This window comes from Austrofundulus limnaeus, unplaced genomic scaffold (assembly GCF_001266775.1).
Source record: "Austrofundulus limnaeus strain Quisiro unplaced genomic scaffold, Austrofundulus_limnaeus-1.0 Scaffold39, whole genome shotgun sequence".
Lineage (NCBI taxonomy): Eukaryota > Metazoa > Chordata > Actinopteri > Cyprinodontiformes > Rivulidae > Austrofundulus > Austrofundulus limnaeus.
Window position 1 is genome coordinate 1,349,443 of NW_013952441.1, and position 19,909 is coordinate 1,369,351.

The 19,909-nt window shown below is 39.6% G+C and overlaps 2 protein-coding genes across 4 annotated transcripts in view; one reads left to right on the top strand and one right to left on the bottom strand.

Moving 5' to 3' along the window:
- The window catches only part of cunh10orf90 (chromosome unknown C10orf90 homolog), an 18,537-nt gene extending 11,791 nt beyond the window's left edge, over window positions 1–6,746 (bottom strand). For 2 of the 3 annotated variants that reach the window (XM_014007050.1, XM_014007048.1), the window contains exons 1-5: window positions 6,561–6,746; window positions 6,164–6,380; window positions 5,443–5,992; window positions 4,335–4,398; window positions 727–818 (exon numbers count right to left, since the gene is read on the bottom strand). In XM_014007050.1, the coding sequence (XP_013862504.1) occupies window positions 727–818; window positions 4,335–4,398; window positions 5,443–5,964 (678 nt within the window). In that variant the 5' untranslated portion in view covers window positions 5,965–5,992; window positions 6,164–6,380; window positions 6,561–6,746. The remainder of the gene's footprint in view (window positions 1–726; window positions 819–4,334; window positions 4,399–5,442; window positions 5,993–6,163; window positions 6,381–6,560) is intronic. The other variant, XM_014007049.1, reaches the window with a different exon arrangement.
- A 2,057-nt stretch (window positions 6,747–8,803) lies between these two features.
- Window positions 8,804–19,909, top strand: part of dock1 (dedicator of cytokinesis 1) — a 242,473-nt gene continuing 231,367 nt past the window's right edge. The window contains exon 1 of the mRNA XM_014007051.1: window positions 8,804–9,066. Coding sequence (XP_013862505.1) covers window positions 9,024–9,066 — 43 coding nt within the window. The 5' untranslated portion in view covers window positions 8,804–9,023. The remainder of the gene's footprint in view (window positions 9,067–19,909) is intronic.

Consider the following 19,909-nt stretch of genomic DNA (forward strand, 5'->3'; position numbering starts at 1 on the left):
GTTTTATTATTGTTAACGTTAAAAAAGTCTTTTCTTTTGTCCTAAAGTGTAAAAATAATAATAAATGTTAAAATTCACTGTACACTTTTAGCTTCATAATGTCACCACCAGAGGCCATTTTAACTACCCTTCAACAAACTGGAAGTGGCCCACAGACCACCAGTTGAAAATCACAGTCTCCAGATGCATTTTATTAGTGAACCAGGGGCAGAAACGGCTCTTTTGATTGTAAAGATTGCAGACCCCTGACTTAGGGCATCTATTCAGTTCAAGCTGGCCACCACAGAATGCTGTAGAAGATCAACACATTGTGCAATATTTTTACTTAAAACTCAAAAAGTCTTTCCTTCTTTTGAAGAGTAGCTTCTAACGTAAATTATGTTTTAGTTTTTTTTTGTGACGTGTGGCACAAGAAGTCCAGCACTTAGTTTTTGACTTAATCAAAGCAAATTCCATTAAAAAGGCCGTTTTTCTTTTTCAGTCCCCCGTGTCCTGCCAGAGACAGAGCTGAGACCTCCTGCTTTCAGAAACACTGGTCTAAAAAAAGACTTTAATTATRGAATTTCCTCACATCGTTCAGACGAGTACTGGAAGTACTTTTGAAAGTTTCCAGAGGTAGGAGTACCAAACACCTGTCAGATTCACTAACATTTMTCATGATACACCTTTGCTGAGCTTCGCTCCTGGTTTATCTGAGCTCAGAAGAAAAAAAATTATATATTTTACCTTTTTACTGTCAGCGGAGCCTCGATCAGGTGTCCACCACATCTTCACGCCCAAAGAACTCGTACCGGTATGACCTCTCCTCGCTGCCGCATCTGTGTTTCAAGGCAAAACAAATGCATCTCTTACAAAACATGTTCTCTCTCTCTCTCTTATTAATAAACACACACCTCCAGTGATGCTCAGAAACTGTTGACACTGTCAATAATTGAGATTGCCTCCAGAGAGGAGGAGGAAAAAAAAAGAAAGGGAAAGAAAACATGGTCAAGCACCACCCCAGAGTCACTTCTTCAGGAGGCTTGACTGGTGACTGATCCTCTATCGCCGCCCTGTCTGCGTGCCTGGCTGTGTTTTCCGYCTGCTGCTGTTACCTTGGCGACAGGTTCTCACTTTGGGATGACCCCCCCCACACACACACACACCCATCACTGCACAGGTGGCACTGGTGTTTTCTGGTAAAATGAGTCACAACTTGCACCACGTTGTGAGCACGATTACCTCTGGAAACTACAAATACATAAATATACGGATGACTGTCGTGATTAACTTTCTCTTTGCTTTTACTGTTATTCACCTGCTGCCATCACTATATTTACACAAATCCCTCTGATGCTTCTAATCCCTTTTTAAGTGTGTAAAAAAGAAAAAAAAAAACACGCAGAAACTTGACGTGCAGGATCCGAATCCTCATCCTCATCTCATTAACATCATTTCATGTTTGCTAAATGAAGGCAGAAGTAAGAAACTGTCTTTGACAAGACCTTGAGTTTGATTGAAGCCTCTTCTGTGCGGCTTTTCAACAAGAAACTGGAAAAAGGAAAGCTAAAAATAAGGGATTTGCAGGCTGCAGTGAAACAATCAGTTCTTAATGATACAGATCCAGCTTGAAAATGGTTTATTACAGCATCGTGTCGTGACTTTGCAAATGGGGCGCCAAGTGTGAAATAAAATGTCCAAAAAATGTCACTAAAACTTTTTCCTTATTTARCTCGCTTCCTGAGTTAAAAAAAACTTCCACAAACTTTTTTATTGTTAATCAGCTCACTGTTCCTACATTTTGCTAATTTTTACTAAATGTTATATTTAAATATTAATTTCTAAATATAAACATGTAAATAAAYGTAATGTTATAACGAAATGTTGAAGTTTACATTTAAGAATTTCAGAATGGAATGCAGCCTTTGCCAYTGGTGCTCAGCTTTATATGACATCATCATCTTGAGACAAAAGAAACCGCTAATGMTGCTAACGCTGCTAATGCTGCTAACACTTCCCCACAAAAGCATCGAACTTGCAGTGGCAGCCGGTGTCCGAGCTGCACTTCAAACTGCCGGACCACAGCTACCATCCGTATTGCTTTCACTGAACACGCCGGCTGTGTCTCAATTCAGGGGTGGCAGTCAACGTCGGCCGCATTTTTCGCCCACTCGTGCGACCGAGAAATGCGGCCGACAAAACTCAGGAAATGTAGGCTGCATCTGAGTATCCTCCGCGGCGGATGGTATCCAAGAATTCATTGCGCCATCAGAAAATTAAACAGAAAAACAAAGACGAGTAGTTTTGAAAAATTATTTTTTACGATGGAGCTTGGAAATTTATCACAGATCTACAAATGGAAGTTAATCAACTTAGTTGAGGAAACTTTTGTTGCAATGAGATGTTAAATAAAATACAAGTGATACTGGAGCTAAACCCAGTTTATTAATGCTTTTAATTTATTCATATGTAACGTTTTTCTATAAAAGCTGAATTTTGTGGAGTGCAAGTGTGCTGTTGTTGAAAAACCAAKTGAGGCAATGTGATGTAAAACGCATCACCATGTTAACGAGGCAGCGTGTGATCACGCGTGGTCACGCAGCATCTTCTGTAGACTAGACCGTCTCATTTCACAGCTGTTTATGCAGCAGATACGGCCCACAGACTGTGGCCAACATCGGCCTCGGTCTAAGTCAGTTTGCAACCCATGAATTGAGACACAGCCATTTTGAATCTAAATTTTAGGTGTCATCTGCGGCTGCCCGATCCGTACCGGAAGCATGATCCATACTCTCCCGGAAACATTGTTTTTAGCGTGTAACATTTTGTTAAACTGATGACAGAATGAATTCAATTTCAGTCTTTCATCATCTGCTATGTTTCATAGAAAAGGCAACGTTTGCCACAGCTGTGGATTTTTATTCCAGGAAAAAAAATAAAATGAAGATAAGATGAGTTATAACATGATTGTCTAGAAAATAGTTAGCGAGTTATTATAAATAAATACGTACGCATCGTAAATCTATGTTTTATTAATCAAAATGTATACAATATTTAAACTGTTTTCAGAATATAATGTAACACACCTTTACACTTATGTATAAAAATTAATGGTTTCAGTCTTTTTAGCGCAAATGAGCTGACAGTACGGATCGTGCTATCGGGACGAGTCGGGCATGCAGCCACACCACCTTCAGCTTAGAGGTTGCTTTTGTCGCAGGATGATGACATCACAATAAAAGCCGCACAATGGCAAGAGCTGCGTTCCATTCTGGAAATTTTAAAGTAAGCTTTATTATATTAATATTTACACAATTATATTTAGGATTTAACATATGTTATTTAACATAAAAATTTCACATTTAGTAAAAATTGGCAAAATATAAGGGCATTGGGCAATTTAAGCATAATTTTACACTCTTGACTGTAAATTTTTTTATTAAACTATGATATTTGTACATAAAATACAATTTAGTTTAATATTAAATATAGTAGCTGCCTACAAGCTGGCACGTTTGTGTGTTTATCTCTCAGCCCATCTATACATGAAGCTTTTAATCAGCCATGTTCTCAGTGCTCTATAGATGGATGGGGATTAGCACGAGTTCTGTGAGGATAATCTACGTATAAACAAGGACAAGGTTGAAGGATCAAGTTTCAGATCAAACCCAGAGAGTTCAGAGATTTACAAGACTCCTTCTCTGATCAGTCTGCATCTGTGCTTATCGGTCTGCCACTTGCCTCCATCCCCATCCTGCCAACAGTTCAAGCCTAACGGTGTTCATTTATTTCACCAGGGTGCTGCCAGAGACCCACGTCACAGTAGTCGGAACCAGTGTATAATGGAGTTCTTGTGGGGGGAGGGAGTGTTGTTTAATATGATCAGGCAATCAGTCAATGAGGAAGGAGGACAGGGACAACGCCACCGGAAAGKAGCTGATTAGAAGCAGGTGAAACGTGTGACAGGTTGACCCTGAAATAAGTTCTTGTTGTCCCTCCGTCAGGTCCAGAGCCTGCAGGTGTGCTGTTGTTACAGCACCCATCAAGATTTAAACATCAACTGAAACCAAAGCCTTTTGGGGCAATTTCTGCTGCAAAAAAACTAAAGTATTTGCTGTTTATTACCCACTGCCAAAAGGCACAAGCAGATGAACATGTTTTAGTTTGTGTCAACGTGTTTATGTGTCTGTTAGCAAAATATCCACACGTCATTGGGCTGATTTTAATTAAACTTGCAGGAAATAATCGTTAGCTAACCCTTCACTTTGGACTGAGCCCTGTTCAAGTTGGCCACCACAGCCAACTGACCTTATAAAACACAAAACTGGGTGTAATTCAGTAAATTTTACACATACCCTGAATTTGAGGTGTTTCCTTGTTCCTTTTAAAGGTTGGAGTGATGGGTTCTTTCAGTTTCACCTGAAAAGATGAAGAAAAAAAAAACAGCTTTTAAAAAGGTATGTTTGCACCGAGCCAATATTACATTTCTGGTATAAAAGGTCAAGTTCTGAAGCGATAAAGGTGTAACTTTGCAGTTTTGAATGAAGCTCAAACGCTGAGTCAGCGTTCACAATATTGCTTTCCTCTTTAGCTTCTTCAGTTGTTTTTTTGTAAACAAACTACTTTGTGCTTTTTAACCATTTATATCAAAACATTCAGCTTAATAACGGTGTGCCACGGCTTTTGGTCTTTGTAACTTTTATACATTTCAGAATGTTTAACTTTATTTAAAATAAAAATTACTATTCAAATCCTTCGAAACGTATATAAAATCTGCTACAGCTTCTGCTGTTTTGTATTTTTGTCTTCTTATCCTGCTTCTTTGAGCTGTTTTGTTACTGTTCTGCTCATTTTAGCTTTTTATATGCTGTTCTGCTGTGTTTAGCCTCAGCTGTGTTGAGTGAGAAATCCAGGGGTGAGTGCAGACATGCTTTGTGCATCATAACAACAAATCGATTGCTATTAAGCATTGTTATTACTATCTAATTCCATTGAATTGTTTTTGTACATTGTCTTGCATCCTCTCAGGGCACAAAGCTCAGCCTCCGCTTTTACAGCTCTAAATTAGTGGTAAAGCTTTGGAGAATGCACAAAGATCCTGCAGAGTAGGCTGTTTTCTAAAGACGCTGGAGCTCTGCCTCCTTCYGTGGTAACTGATGCCCGACTACAAGTGGCTCTCTCTGGCACTGTGTGCTTTTTTTCCCCCTTTACTACCCTTTTCCACCAACATCTTGGATACACGACTCTGAACTTTTCGAGCTGCAGAGCTCACTTTGTCCCTCTGACGTGTGGGAATCAGAGTCACAACCTGAAGGGAGGTAAGTTACAAGATAAATCAACTCCAAGACTCAGAAGTTGTAACTCTTTGTAACCCTGAAGACTTTTTCTATCCTCCAGAACTCACTGAACCCATATTAAAAAAAAAAAAAACAGCATGACCTCCTAAAGGTTTTTGTTTCTTACTTGTCCAGCAGAATTATCCAGACCCTTTTGGCTGCAAGCGTTTGCCACCATCATCACTCTCCTCTGAATTGGCAGCCACCCAATCTTGACTGGAGCCAGATAACTGAGTTGAGCTTGCTCCTTCTTGGGGGGCCGCATGATATGAGCTCTTTCCCAGCTTCCCCTGCGCTCTGAGGGGGGCAGAAACCCAGCCTGGAGGGAGTCCTGGCTGCTCGGCGAGCTCTCGCACACGCTCCGGCTCCCACACGAGGACGAGCCCGTGCTGAAGGACGGGTAGCTCGACCGTCTGCAGGCCGGCTCCCTGTCATGACCCGTAAAAGATGGATTACCAGGCGGGGGTCCGGCCTGGCTCTGCAGGTGCTCCAGCCAGGCGTCCAGATGGCCTCCTTCGATGGCGCTCTGGGGTCGAGGTGACGGGTGGGAGACTCGAGGCAAAGACATCTCTCCCCAGTAGATCTCATCTCCTGATCTCCTCCAGCCTGGAGCTCTCCGTTGGTGGGCTGCTGGCCGGCGGAGAGCCATCCTTCTTGATCTCAAGTTTCAGCCCCTTCTATTAGAAATATTAACAAGAATCAGCTTGATTAATTGGACACATTTCTGCGAAGCAACCCATAAATCATGGGGGGAGATTGGATACATGAAGGAGGTCATCTTGCTTGACTAAAGAATTAGTGCGAAATGTTATAGATCACAAGATATGGCACACTTTTGCAGTACTTACATTTAGTTGCAAACCATCCTTTTCTTCTTGACTCCAGCCCTTCCCTGGGTGTAAACTCTCTCTGTCTTGGTATAAAGTAGGTGCTGGTGGGTACTGTCTCCAGTCAGGCATGTAGCAATGTGAGGGATGCTTTGGCAAACAAAAGAGTTACTGAGGACAACAGCTGAGTTTCCAATACGAGAGGGGAGGACAAGAATTGTCTAAGGGGTTGGGCAAGCTGGAAAATGAAAAAAATACATATACTTGATGATCCGTTTTTTTAACGTAAAAAGATTTTTACTTGAATGCAACATTCAGCCTTTAATCACAACACTCCTATTTCCATTAACAGTGACAATCCCCGCAAATAGAGCCGAAACCCTAATGAGCAGATTATCCATCTTTTTTCATGACTCACTTTTCCATGTTTTTGAAATCCTTTCCGCTGACTTCCCTTCTGTTCCTTCTCCCGCCTCTGATCTCGTGGTTGCTTGTTGTTGATAAGCCTGGCTGTCCTCGAGCCGCTCTGCGAGCCGTGTGACTGCAGCAAGACCGTCTTAAAAAATGGGCCAGTGTCCTCAAGGATAAGTAACTGTGACCCACATGATGTCCCACGATGGAGGAGTTTWTTACAAGGCAGACAAATTAGCCTCAAGCTTTTTTTTTTTGAGGGGGTTGGGGTCAGATTTTATTTAATGACAGTTAAATAAGGATCAGCAAGTTCTTTTTTCTTCAGAAACAAGTCATTGTTTTATTAAAGTGAACAGATTGTGTGTCAAATTGGTTTTGGTGTGACTTAAAGGAGAATACCATTTTATAATTAAAATGTATCTCAGCTACTACCACATCCCATTTTAGCTCAATTTCTGCAAAATTAGCTACGTTATCACTATTTTTATGTTTTCAACAGTCAGTTGATTGCCATATTGACTTGAGTTAACTCTTAATGACTTGTAGCTGTGTACATCTAATGATTAATCTCTAACAGTTMCAATAAAATCCATCGAGTGGTTCATGAAATATTTTGCTAACAGAGCGACAAGCAACCATTTTTGCATGGTACTGCATTTAATCAATGCAACTTGTATTTTTAAGCTCCACCAAAAAAACAAACAAAAAAAAAAACACTCATTTACATTAAAATTGTTGCTCTGATTTGGATCAACCACAGAATTTGAATTAATGCTCTTGTGTCCTTTCCTTCCCTTTTTAAATGTAATGATGAAGCTACAGGAACACATTTCAGCTTCTTTTCAGTAGTGATAGGGAGATCTGACTTTTGGTTTTTGTATCTTTAATCTTTTCAAGATATTCAACTTTACTTAGAAATACGTATTTTCCCCGTAGAAACAAATTCTTCAAAACATTGTTCTTTTGAAATCTGCTTGAGCAACCATGCTGTTTTTTAAGATTGGCTACTTTTAATTTTTAGCAAACCAATCTGCTACTTTTGACTAAAGTTTTGCAACTTTTAGCAGCTTTTCTGCTACTTAGTTTTTAGCAAGGCATTTTGCTGTTTGTAGCTAAGAATCTGCCACTATTAGCAAGCTTTTAGAAACTTTTAGCTTCTAATTACTATTTTGCCCTAGACTTTTGGTGTTTTTACTTATCCTTTTGCTACTTTTAGCTTGTAGCTGTTTTGCTATAGTTTATGCTACGTTTAGCTGTCAGTTGCTCTTCTGCCACTTTTAGCAAGTGCTTTTGCAACTGTTTTTTTTTTTAGCTCTTTGCAACGTTAAGCAAGCCTTTTTGGATTTTTTTTATTCTAGTTAGCGTTTTGCCACTTTTAGCTTGCCTTTTGGCATTTGTAGCTACATATCGTTTTGTTCATTTCAGGTTGTAGCTGTTTTGCTTCATTTAGCAATCCCTATTTCCTACTTTTATCTAAGATTCTGCTACTTTTAGCCTTAAGCTGCTGTTGTGCTACTTTCAGCAAGCCCTTCTGCTACTTTTAGCTAAGGTTCTGCAAGCCTTTTGATCATTTAAACTGCTGTTTTGCTACTTTTAACAAGCCCTTCGGCTACTTTTAGCTAAGGTTCTGCAAGCCTTTTGATCATTTAAACTGCTGTTTTACTACTTTTAGCAAGCCCTTCGGCTACTTTTAGCTAAGGTTCCGCAAGCCTTTTGATCATTTAAACTGCCGTTTTACTACATTTAGCAAGCCCTTCGGCTACTTTTAGCTAAGGTTCTGCAAGCCTTTTGATCATTTAAACTGCCGTTTTACTACTTTCAGCAAGCCCTTTTGCTACTTTTAGCTAAGATTTTGCTACTGTTAGCATGCCTTTTGATTCTTTTAGCTTTAAACTGTTGTTTTGCTACTATTAGCATTCAACATTTTTTATTTTAGCTACTTTTAACATTCAGCACGTTTTTCAAATTTTAGCTGATGATTTTGCTAAAATATTTTGCATCTTTAGCTAGCTTTTTGCTAGTTTTAAGTTGCAGTTCTGTTCCTTTAAGCAAGTCCTACCTTTAGCTAAGACTCAGCTACTTTTAGACAGCCTTTTGATACTTTTAGCTACTAGTTACCACTTTGCTACTATTAACTAGCCTTCTGCTGATTTTAGCTAATGTTCTGCCTTTTTTTTTTTAGCTGTCAAGTAAAGCTGAGTTTCAGTCTTTAGAGCAGAGCCAGTCGAGCAGGATGCTTGCAGCATGAGCGCCTAGGAGGAAAAAAAAGTTTTGCGTTCCCTTCCTCCCTCTTGCGGAGCGTCCTGTCACTGGTGGAAAATGGCTGCTCGGAGCAGCTCCCTAAAGCTCGGAGAAAACTRAAAACACAAGTCCACGTTTTTAATTATTGTTTTTATAAGTCTCACTCGGCGCTTTTTTTTCCCCCCTCGCAAGAAAACCGACAACTTTGAGGACGCTTGGACTCTGAGACATGTCTCGCTGGGTGCCTTCTAAGAAGGAAAAGTATGGAGTTGGTACGTAAAGAAAACTCTCGTGGCTCCATCGCTAGTTAGCTCTCTGCTGTAAGATTGCACAAGTTTAGAGATTTTTTATTATTATTATTTAGCCAAACTTCAGGAATGCAAATGTTACGAGAGTGGAACCTTGCCCTGTAAATTGGCACGAAAAACAAAAACAAGGCTTGTGTGACTCTTTTGTGAGGAAGAGTGGATTGGGGATTGTTAGAGGCGCGCCTGTTTCCTGTGTTTTTKGGGSCYYYYYKSYWMMAAAGTTTAGCTWCGCTTTGTCACTAAACTGTTACTTTTTGTCGTACGCACCGGGAGTATTTGTTGCGGTTTGTTATTTAATACCACTTCCTCAAATGTTGTGAAACTTGGGCCGAAACCACGCAGGGCTGTCCCGGTTAGCTTCCACTGTCTCCTGATGGGAAACACCATTATGTACCATTGTGATGCAAGCGAGCACAGCTAAGTGTATTCACTTGTACCAAAACAAATCACCAAAAAGCTTTAATGYCCCTGAATGGAAAAAGAGACGATTCTAATCAGGTGATATGTTATTTTTATATGACAGCAGCTGTGTCTTCAACMTTTTGGCATCAAGAGGTTTATCTTTTTGTGCTGTTCAGTTTTATATACAAGCATATCTCATGGGTCATTACATAGTAAATCAGGAGAATAAGAGGAAAATATAAACAAAGCTTTGATACACAACTTTATTGTCAGGCTTTTAGTATTTTAATGCCTTTAACTTTTGATGAGATTCAATTTCTGTCAAGTTTATTTGAAAAGTGTTAAAGGAGCAGGGTTGGGCATTAGGGCTGCCACGATTAATCGACGACTAATCGATTACTAAAATAATCGATGACTAATTTAATAATCGATTAATCGTTTTCTCTTTTTTTTTGTTGTTCTTTACTTTGTTTTTCTCTCCAAACTGCTTTGACACCTTCCACTGCCACATCTGCCTTTCTGTCCTTGACACACATGCACAGTAGTGGTAACTGGGGTAGGCCGTGGACGTCACAAGACATTATACAGACAGGCTCTGGTATCATGGCTACCTGACAACAGAGCTCAAAGTGTGGGATCATTTTAAGAAAATGAAAGAGAAACCTGTGCAATATCTGCAAGGCAGAACTTACCTTCAACAGCAATTATTTTTAGTTAGCATATAGCTAAAATCTAACAATGGTTATACAATAGCAGCTGCATTCTGACACGATAAGCTCTGTGTTTTATATTCAATTAACGTATGATTCGATTAGTCGACTAATCGAATAAATAATCTGTGATTAACCGATTATTAAAATAATCGTTTGTGGCAGCCCTATTGGGCATAATCGTATCGTGTGCAATTAACCGTCAGAAAAACATTAATCGATTAATTTTTGGCACTTGACAATTAATACGATTAATGCCACCAGGCAGACTGAYTGGGGATTACTCCGGTCAGTCTGCTCAGTGTTCCTCTCCGCTTCAAATATGACGAACATTAAAATAAAGTTCTGTAATTTATTTATCTATCTACACAATTTAAAAYATGATGTATAGCCTGAAATCTGTAATTTTCACACAATTTGGAACAATTTTTTTTTACAAAAAGCAAATCTTTCCCACTAAATTGGTCATGTTACTACGAAATAAGGGTGTCTAGGGACTCAGGGCATTAATCGTCAAATTAATCGTTATTGGCTAAATACCACAATTAATCTTCTTCTCTTCTGAGAGAGGAGTAAAAGAAGCCATTTTTTTGAAGAAAGACCGTCCATCATTAAACAGAGGTGGAGGCCTCCGTTTTCAGTTGTCCCCCTCCTACAGTGCTGATATTGCCAGTATCACTCCACCCCCTGTTAACAATAGGTGTTAATTAGGTGTCAACGGTAGCYATGTGATGTGAGTATCAGTCACATGGAGGCAGTGCTTAAAAGCCTGAATTTTGCCTGAAACTCTCAGACTGAAGAAGTCTCTTGGAGGAGAGACGAAACGTTTCATTAGAGAAGAACCCGTCCAGRAGACCTATACAATTTTTTTCTTTTTGAAAATGATTGTGTTTATTTTAATTTATCTTCCTCAATTTAATTTATCATATGATTAATTGATTTTTTTGTTTATTATGACAGGCCTGTACGGTGTCCCGGCGCGTGGTCTTGCACCTCCGAAATTTTGTAACTCCGCAAAGGCTGTGCGTGCTGCGCACCATTCAAACGGCTTGTTTGTCTGTCAAAGCTTTTGCCCTCCTATTTACAACATTTCACAAGTTATAAAGTGTACTTTGACGTGTCCTTCTGGAGAAATCYACAACGACGTAAGAGCCAAKTATAAACACCTCAACGCTGTCGAGGGTGCACGCGTGCCATGTGCGGGTACCAAAGTGCGACTATAACTGAGCCTTATGGTGGACGAGCATCAGGAAGTGCTGGGGCGTGTCTAGCGCTTAATAGTGCTGCGTGTTTTGAGCGTTTGATGCAGCTTTTTGTGGAGCGTCAACCAATCAGAAAGACTCCACTATAGGACGTAGTGGCACATGGGCAACTAATGCTGCGTTCAGACCAAATGTGTTTTGAGTGTCAAAAACACATCCAACGCCTCAAGTTGGATGCTTGTTCCTGCTTTATTACAGAGAGCAAGAGCACATTGCACTCACTATAGAATTAATTAATTSACCAGATAATTTGGAGGAGTTGGTGAGTTTCACCACTCCAGGAGTTGGCAATGTGTTCTTGTTCTCCATAAATAAAGCCAAGCTACTCTCACAATTCCATCCGCCATTGTACAAAGACCGGCAGAGGAAAACAACCAATAGGCTCTTCCTGATGTCTCGAGCAATTTTGACAAGCGTTTGACCTGTAAGTGCACGAACATCCGGCTTGAGGCATTGGACGCGATTTCTCAAAACGCGTTCGGTCTGAACACAGCATAAAAACACTAGAAACAATGCTAAGTCAGAGCAATAAAAAGTACAGTTTGGTAATAAAGCACTGGAGTACACACAAATCAATAAAATATCACAGGATTTCAAGCTCAGAGTATGATGACTCCGCTATTAACTCAACTAATTTTATGTCAATATTGTCAAATTTTACCAGGTTATAGCCATTTCTGAGCCAGCTGTGGTTGCTTAGCTGTAGAGGCCATATTGATTTTAAGTGATTTCAAAAGCTAATCAGCTAATGATTATTTCTTGAAAGTTTCCTTAACATCCATCCTGTGGTTCGTGAGATAYTTTAACAGAGTTGACCTTACAAAATGTGATGGGGATCAGTTTAATTTACCACTGCACCAGATTTTAGATCAATATCAGTAGATTTGGCTGACTTATTTCCATGTGTGTGTGTTTTTAGGGTCAGTTGGCTGTGGTGGACACTTTTGAATTGAAATGACTCTAACATGTAATTAATTGTAAATAAAGGTTGACCGATGCAGTTTTTCTTTGGCTGATAACGATTCACAGAAATAGGGGCAGCATCAGATTGCAAATATACTATACCGACATTTTTTGTAGAATTTCTGGCCAATATGACATTAATTGCTTAACTTAAATAAACAGAATTTACAACCCTTTGAAGAACTAGTGCTTTTGAAAATAATATGTAACAGAAATTATCTGCTTAAATACACTATATTGGGCTATAGTAAGCTGGTGAAGCAGCTTTGTAAGTTATCGTCATACCTTTGAAGTGATAAGCACTTCGTTTCTTATTGTTTTATGGCCTGAGTTATTTTTTGTAAAGGTATTTTACATAAATAAATGTAACATGTTACAAAGAAACAACCTCATAAACCACCTTAGTCAAAGGAAAATAAGCAGAAATGTTTGAGCTCGTAATGTGTGAAAAGACTTCAACAACCTGTAGACTATTGAGAGACTTATAAAAGGGTGGTGTGAAATGTGAGACTAAAATAATCACAGGCATTCCCTGTTCGCTGCGTTTGAGGGCCTGAACAATAAGAGTAATGGAACTAAATCGAATTTTACTGGGGATCTCCTGGTTCAGTTTGCTCAACTTTGTAGCCAATTTCTTACATTTTGCATTAAAATTGGGTTTTTCACAGTCGTGGATTATTATTTTTAATGCTTGTGCTACATCTCGCTGTGTGCACATTGAGCCCATTTTGTGTCCATTAGCGGGCCCGAAGGTCTGCGGCTGTCTGAAGGTTGCTGATGCTGACTGATGGGTTATTTCAGCGGGTTACACTAAAGCTTCGGCTGGCGTCCCAGGCTGCATGCTTTTAAATGAGCCCGTTGTGTGTTTGTGTATGTGTGTGTGTGTGTGTGTGCGTTTCAGCTGGGCGAGAGGGGAAAGCATTCAACTGTCATGCTAATGGCTTTCTCCCCATACTCACATCAATTGAAAAGATGAATTTCTTCAAATATCACGAAGAAAATTTTCCCAGGGTTCACTGAACACCACYGTGGATGACTCATTAGCTGAAAGAGAAGCAGCTGCCACGTCACGGCTGCAGAGGATTGGTGGGGTGCGCAGCYGGTGCACTTTTAATACTTCATGTGTTGACCAAGTAGTACTAATGAGCACTCTGCAAGACCTCTTATGCTGCCGCTGCTCATTCTGCATCTATTTCTGTCTCTGCAAAAACTTTTGTCTCGCCATTTAATGGCTCAGATATTGGCCCCGATGGCTTTGTTTGGAGTGTGGGGTGAAAATAGTCTTTCCTTTGAGGCTTTTGCAGCAGTATTAGAAGTGCATTTTATTGTAGTCACTGTCTAGCTGCAAAAATTAATAGTTTTGTTATTGGATTTGTGTTTGTGTGTTGTTGCAAAGGGAAAAAAATGAGCACAATTGCAGTTATACTAACCAAAAACAAACATGACTGGAAAATTTTATGATCTGCCAGAATCTTCTGTTCTTCCCTGGTTTTCTAGTTAACTGGTGGTTTTGTTCTCTGTGTGGCGGTGAAAACTCTTTTTAGTTTCCTCTTTGGTGAACAAATCCTTTTGGGTGCAGATGAAACTTGATTTTTTTYCCCTATAATATATAGATGCAGCATTTGTAAAAAGACTGAATAGATTATATTTCTTGATGCATCTCAATAATCCAGGTAGAAAAATCTAACAAGGTTAAATCAGGTCCTCTGTACGGAAGAAGACAGAAGAAGTCTTTTGGATAAAAGACGAAACATTTCTGTCCAGAGGACCTGACTCAGCCTTGTTAGGTAAATAAATTATAGATTAGACGAGATATACCTCAGTTTGAAAATGTTATGGTTTCAATATTATTAAAGATTTTCATCATACTGTTTTGGAAGAGGACATCACATGGCGTGTGTCGTGGCTGGAGAAAGGGAAACCCCATCAAGTATTTCCCCTTAAAAAAGATTCACCTGGTTTGTTTTCATAGGGTAATGAAAGAATACAAAAGGCAGCCATGACTATGTTATCCATGCCTCTACTCCTGCATTAGGGTCCAATATTCAAACAAAATTCAAATAACTACCAACAATTTGAGGAGTGGTTTTGCTTAAAATGTAGTCCATGTTCCAGGAGGGAAACCAGACATCCTTCTCCCCAGCAACATGAATATTCTTTACATGATGCTGGTTCACTAACAGATACTTTTTGTCCACAATGTTGTGTTCAGTATAATACAGTAACGCTTCAGTTGCATCAACTAAGTGCTCCTGTCAATGCAATGACGTCATTCTCTATAAAACACACTTTTATTGTAGACCCCACTGAACTTTTGTCACTTCTTTCTTTTTTTTCTTAGCCTTTTTGCTGTTTATGAGGTGTACTTTATCGTATGCATTTATTACAGCTAATAACTTTATACAGGAAAAAGAGCATAAATATTCAGTTTAATAAGTTTGACATAGTTACGACAGCCCCGTTTGTGTTTGCTTGTTGGAAATATATTTGACCAAGACTTATATTTTTTTGCAATGTGTCGTCTGTTGGGATGTGAACTTTGTGGCACGAGCTTGAGAACTTAGGTAGACTATTTAATACTCCAAATCCTAACTGAGACGTCAATCTCTTTCTCTTTTTTTTCCCCTGTTCCTTTGTAGAACAACTGTTACCTCGAGGCGTTGGCCTGACTTTTGTATTTTTAACAATATCTTCAATCCCATTGGAATTTTCAAAGTGTAGCCCATCTGCTCGGGTGTATTTCGACCAGTCTAACCAAAACTGACATCAGCATTTTATAAGGAACCCCTGAATGTAAAAACAGTTTTTATTTTGGTCTCCTGTTGAAATGATGACAGACGAGCTGGGCCAATCACTTGTCAAAGACATGTTCGCTGAACATCATATCTCCCCCTAACCTTGAGCTAATTCTATTACCCGTTTCTTTTCTCCGCAAATGTCAGACAGCTCAGCATAAATTAAAGAAATCAGGATATTTTTTTTGAAGTCTAGTTATTCTTGTGGCTTTTCCAAAGTGATTCACCGTAGCTCAGAGGAGAGTTGTTTAGCCATCTCCGACTTCAGTGATGAATAAACCGGAAATGCTTTTTGATGCAAACTTCAAGTGTTGTCTCATTAATTCCGTTTCATCGGGATGCTGCTGTTTCTTAAGGGAGACTTCAGAGGCTTGCAGTTGTAGAAAGCAAACCAGGGAAAATTAAGCAAAAGACTTCCCCAAATCACTTTTAAGACTTTGGCACGGATTGCCCACGAGAGCATGCACTTCTTATTCTCACTTATTCTTTCCTTTTTGAACTTTGAAGTAATCTAATAACACCTTCAGAACATGAAACAGTGAATTTTAAGGATGGCCCAAATGCGCACATAGGGCGCTTATTTCTGTAGCACGGTTTTAGRTTTACACAAAAAGGAAATGTTGCTTCCTGAGTGTCAGCTCATTGGCTGGTAGCTTATCCTAAAGGACATGTCCTGATGCATCTCAGTAATCCAGGTAAAAATCAAAAAGAAAAAAATTGTATAGGTCTTCTGGACGGGTTCTTCTCTAATGAAACGTTTCGTCTCTCCTCCAAGAGACTTCTTCAGTCTGAGAGTTTCAGGCAAAATTCAGGCTTTTAAGCCCTGCCTCCATGTGACTGATACATCACATGGCTACCGTTGACACCTAATTAACACTTATTGTTAACAGTGGGTGGAGTGATGCTGGCAATAGCAGCATTGTAGGAGAGGGACAACTGAAAACGGAGGCCTCCACCTCTGTTTAATGATGGACGGTCTTTCTTCACAAAAATGGCTTCTTTTACTCCTCTCTCAAACCAACGTTCCTCTCTATCAAGAATGAGAACATCCTCATCTCTGAAAGAGTGACCGCTGGCCTGTAAATGAGTGAAAACTGCAGAGTTCTGGCCATTAGAHBTAGCTCGTCTGTGTTGGGACATTCTTTTGAACAGTGGYTGCTTTGTTTCCCCGATGTATTACTGGTCGCAGTCCTCCTGGCACTTAACAGCATATACAACATTGCTCTGTTTGTGTCGGGGAAACGAATCTTTGGGGTCACCCTAAAAGAGAGTTGGTCACACACACGCATACACACTTAGCTCCAAATTATAGCTGCGGTGCGGCTATGATTCACGTTTTTAATCGGGTGTGAGGCGGACTGAAGACCAGCGAGCCGGCAGCTTCAGAGGGCTCAATTTTTGGAACAGGTTAGCGACGACTGAAACTTCTGGGGCAGAAAATACAGACGCGCTCTTCTCTTAAATCAAGCTGAAAGTAATTTGMTCAGGCCTCACCCACAATATCTCTCCCCAACAAGCTGTGGTCTTACAAATATACCTGCAATTATAAAGCAGTCTTGGTTTCAACATAAATGCTAACCGTATGTTTTAAAATGCTCAGCTTGTGTTCCTCTTTTTTTTTTTTAATCCTGCTTTCAAACTCCAGAGCTAGATACGTGAGGCTCTTCTGGTGTGAAATTGTTTTGGTAAAACCTTCAACTTCATGTCGTTACGTTTTGCTTTTTCTTTCACTGCTTTTCAAATGAAATTCTTGCCTTAAGTTAGAATAAATATAAATCGGGGGGAGAAGTGTCATCGCAGCACCTCCTGCTGTGCGTTATCCAGATCACTTCTGACAACAGAGCGTTCAACACTGTAAACAACATTGTTGATTTTCAGAACAAGCCACTTGATTTCCCTCTTTCTATGCATACGATTTGTTTTCAAAACAAAGCCGAAGCGACGCAATTCAGCATTTTTATTAGACTGTAATAAAGCGGCTGATTAAAAGGCAGGCGATGCGGTGACGAAAAGCTGCTTTCTTTTTTTTTTTCTTTTTGTGGTCGTGTGTATTTGTGTAGTGGTATTTCCGAAGCATGCAAAATAAACCTGCACAGAGGTTTGTTTTATTTTAGTCTCACACATCCGTCCTTTTGGTTGTGATAACCTGTGTTTGTGTGGCTGTGATGCTCAGAGGTGTTTTAAATGAGTGTTGCATGTGGGGAAGCGTGCATGCTAGAATCTGAATGCTAAGCTAACGTCATTAATTCCGTTTTTATGAGTTTCTGAGCCGTGGTGTTGGATTATTTGTTTTGATATGCATGCAGAAAGCTCCCATCCGTCACCTGCAACCTGAACTCACCACACTTGTTTAATTTGCTCATTTATTACAACTGAGCGACAGTTACTGAGCTGGCCTCAGATATGTAAACAAAACTTCTTCCCTCTTCAAAATCAATGTCTTGAATCATCATGTTCTAACCTCAAAGTTAGGTTATATCAATAAAATTTGTGATTTATAAAATAAAAGCCCATTTTTCTGATTGCTGCTTGCCTGTAGCCACATTTGTTATTAAAAAATATTTTCTTTGAACTATTATGCAGGATGACACAACTTATTCTTTAGKGGCCTATAAAATCACTTTTATTTTTTCATAAATTCCATTTAAAATTTTCAAACTTCATCTTTTTCCATTTTTTTCTGAATTCCACATTATGTCTAACCATATTCATTAACCCAAAAGATGTGTAAACTGACTAAAACATAATTTAACAAATGAATGTCTGTTATTTCACTTTCACAAATGTAACAAATTGCTGTGTAAAATAAAAATGTTTTAGAACTGAACTTAACATATGTCTTAAAGGGGCAATATTATGTGTTTCTCAGGCATATATTTAAATACTATACCATAATAAAGTATCTGTCACCTTTAGCTGTTATTGAAATGCTGTTTTTATGTTTAAATAGAAAAACTTATCTTCTCAACTTATCACTTCCTCTTCTAAACGCCTTTGCCTCTGTCTCTTTAAGAACCACCTTTCGCTTCTGTCCTGTAAGCTTCAGTGTGTGTGTGTGTGTGTGTGTGTGTGTGTGTGTGTGTGGGGGGGGTTGTTTCTCGCGTGCGCTATGATGCAGTTTACTTGGCATCTGAAAATACATTTCCTCAAAGGTATTTTGAATCTGAAAAGAGTTTCACTGAGCGAGCAGTAGTGTTAAGAGCAGCAGACAGTTTAAGTTTCACTTTCACTTTGCTCTGTTACTGCCGAGAGCCTGCAGGAGTCACGGGCGGGGTGTGTGGGGTGGGGAGGTGTGCTCCGTGATGAGGAAGTTTGGCTTAAAGACATGTCCAAGGGGCGTTCCTGGTCCCCACCTGTCGTTTTGCTCCTCAGCAAACGCTGCAGGATTTCTCAAACATGCATGAATGAGTCAAAGCAAGGCTTTGGGCATGTTTTTTATGAGAGTATAACATTATAACATGATATAAAACTCAAAAAAGTTGATTTTACATGATATTGCCCTTTTAAAGAAACATAAAACCTACAAATGGCAACAATTTGTGCACACTTGCCTTCTGAATAGTTTAAGGCAGATCATTTTAACTTTTGCTTTAGAAGACCCCCCCCCCTCCATCCCCTGTTTACAATGCTTTATCAATAAAAACGAGCAAAGCCTTTTCATTATTTCTTAATGAATATCTGATTCAGCACACATATAAACAAAATCTTGGATAAATTCGCACCTCAGTTCTGACAGTCTAGGAGTATGGCAGGCGTGTGTCTCGCTCATCTCGCTGCTTCTCTCTGTTTCTAACGTGACTCAGACAGGAAGTGGTCTTCATGTGTATTAACGGTCAACTCATCGTGCGCTCACAGAACTTATAGAAARTTGTTCTCCAGACAAATTAATAATTGCTGCAGTATTGTTCTGCACTAAATTTTATGCTATACTTTATATTTTTGGAGGACGTTGTCTTGGTGAGTCTGTTCACTGCAGGTCACGAATTACTTTTTTAAAAATCTATCTGTGTGGGGAGGGCAGCTCAGAGCACTCCCCTTGCTTGCCTGTTCCCAGGTAACAGCAGGCACAGAGAGCGGCAGCGTTCTAAATACCTCAGAAACTCGCCCAAATAAGCAAATTCTGTGAGATTCTGTGTTTTTATGCTGGATTCCATCTGCGTTTTACACATCTTTTTTTCAATCCCACCAAGCCAACAGTTCAGTCAGATAGTCGATGTTTATTATGACCCCCGCACGCGAAGCGTAAGCGGGAGTCATATTGTTTTCGTACTGTTTATTTAAAAAAAAAATTATTTATTTATTTTTTGTTTTTTTTTTCTCCGGAGATTTTTGGTCAACCGTAGCACAAAAACAGCTGCACCAATCAACTTGAAATTTGGCAGGACTGTAGATGAGTCTGACCTACACTGCGCCAGCCAACGGTTTTATGATGGACCCCATATTTGAGGAGGGGGCTACTTTCAAATTGGGGGTGTCAGGACATACATAATCGTTTATAACTCAGAAACTGTTCAACATAGAAGCTTCAGATTTCTTTTGTTGTTTAGCTCTGATGAAGCTCTATCCATCAGGCCCACCAACCAGTGTCCCGCCACCCCCCGGACCCCCAATTTATTTGAAAAAGTGGGGTCCGGACATGCAAAAATGCTTATAACTCAGAAACTGTTCAACATAG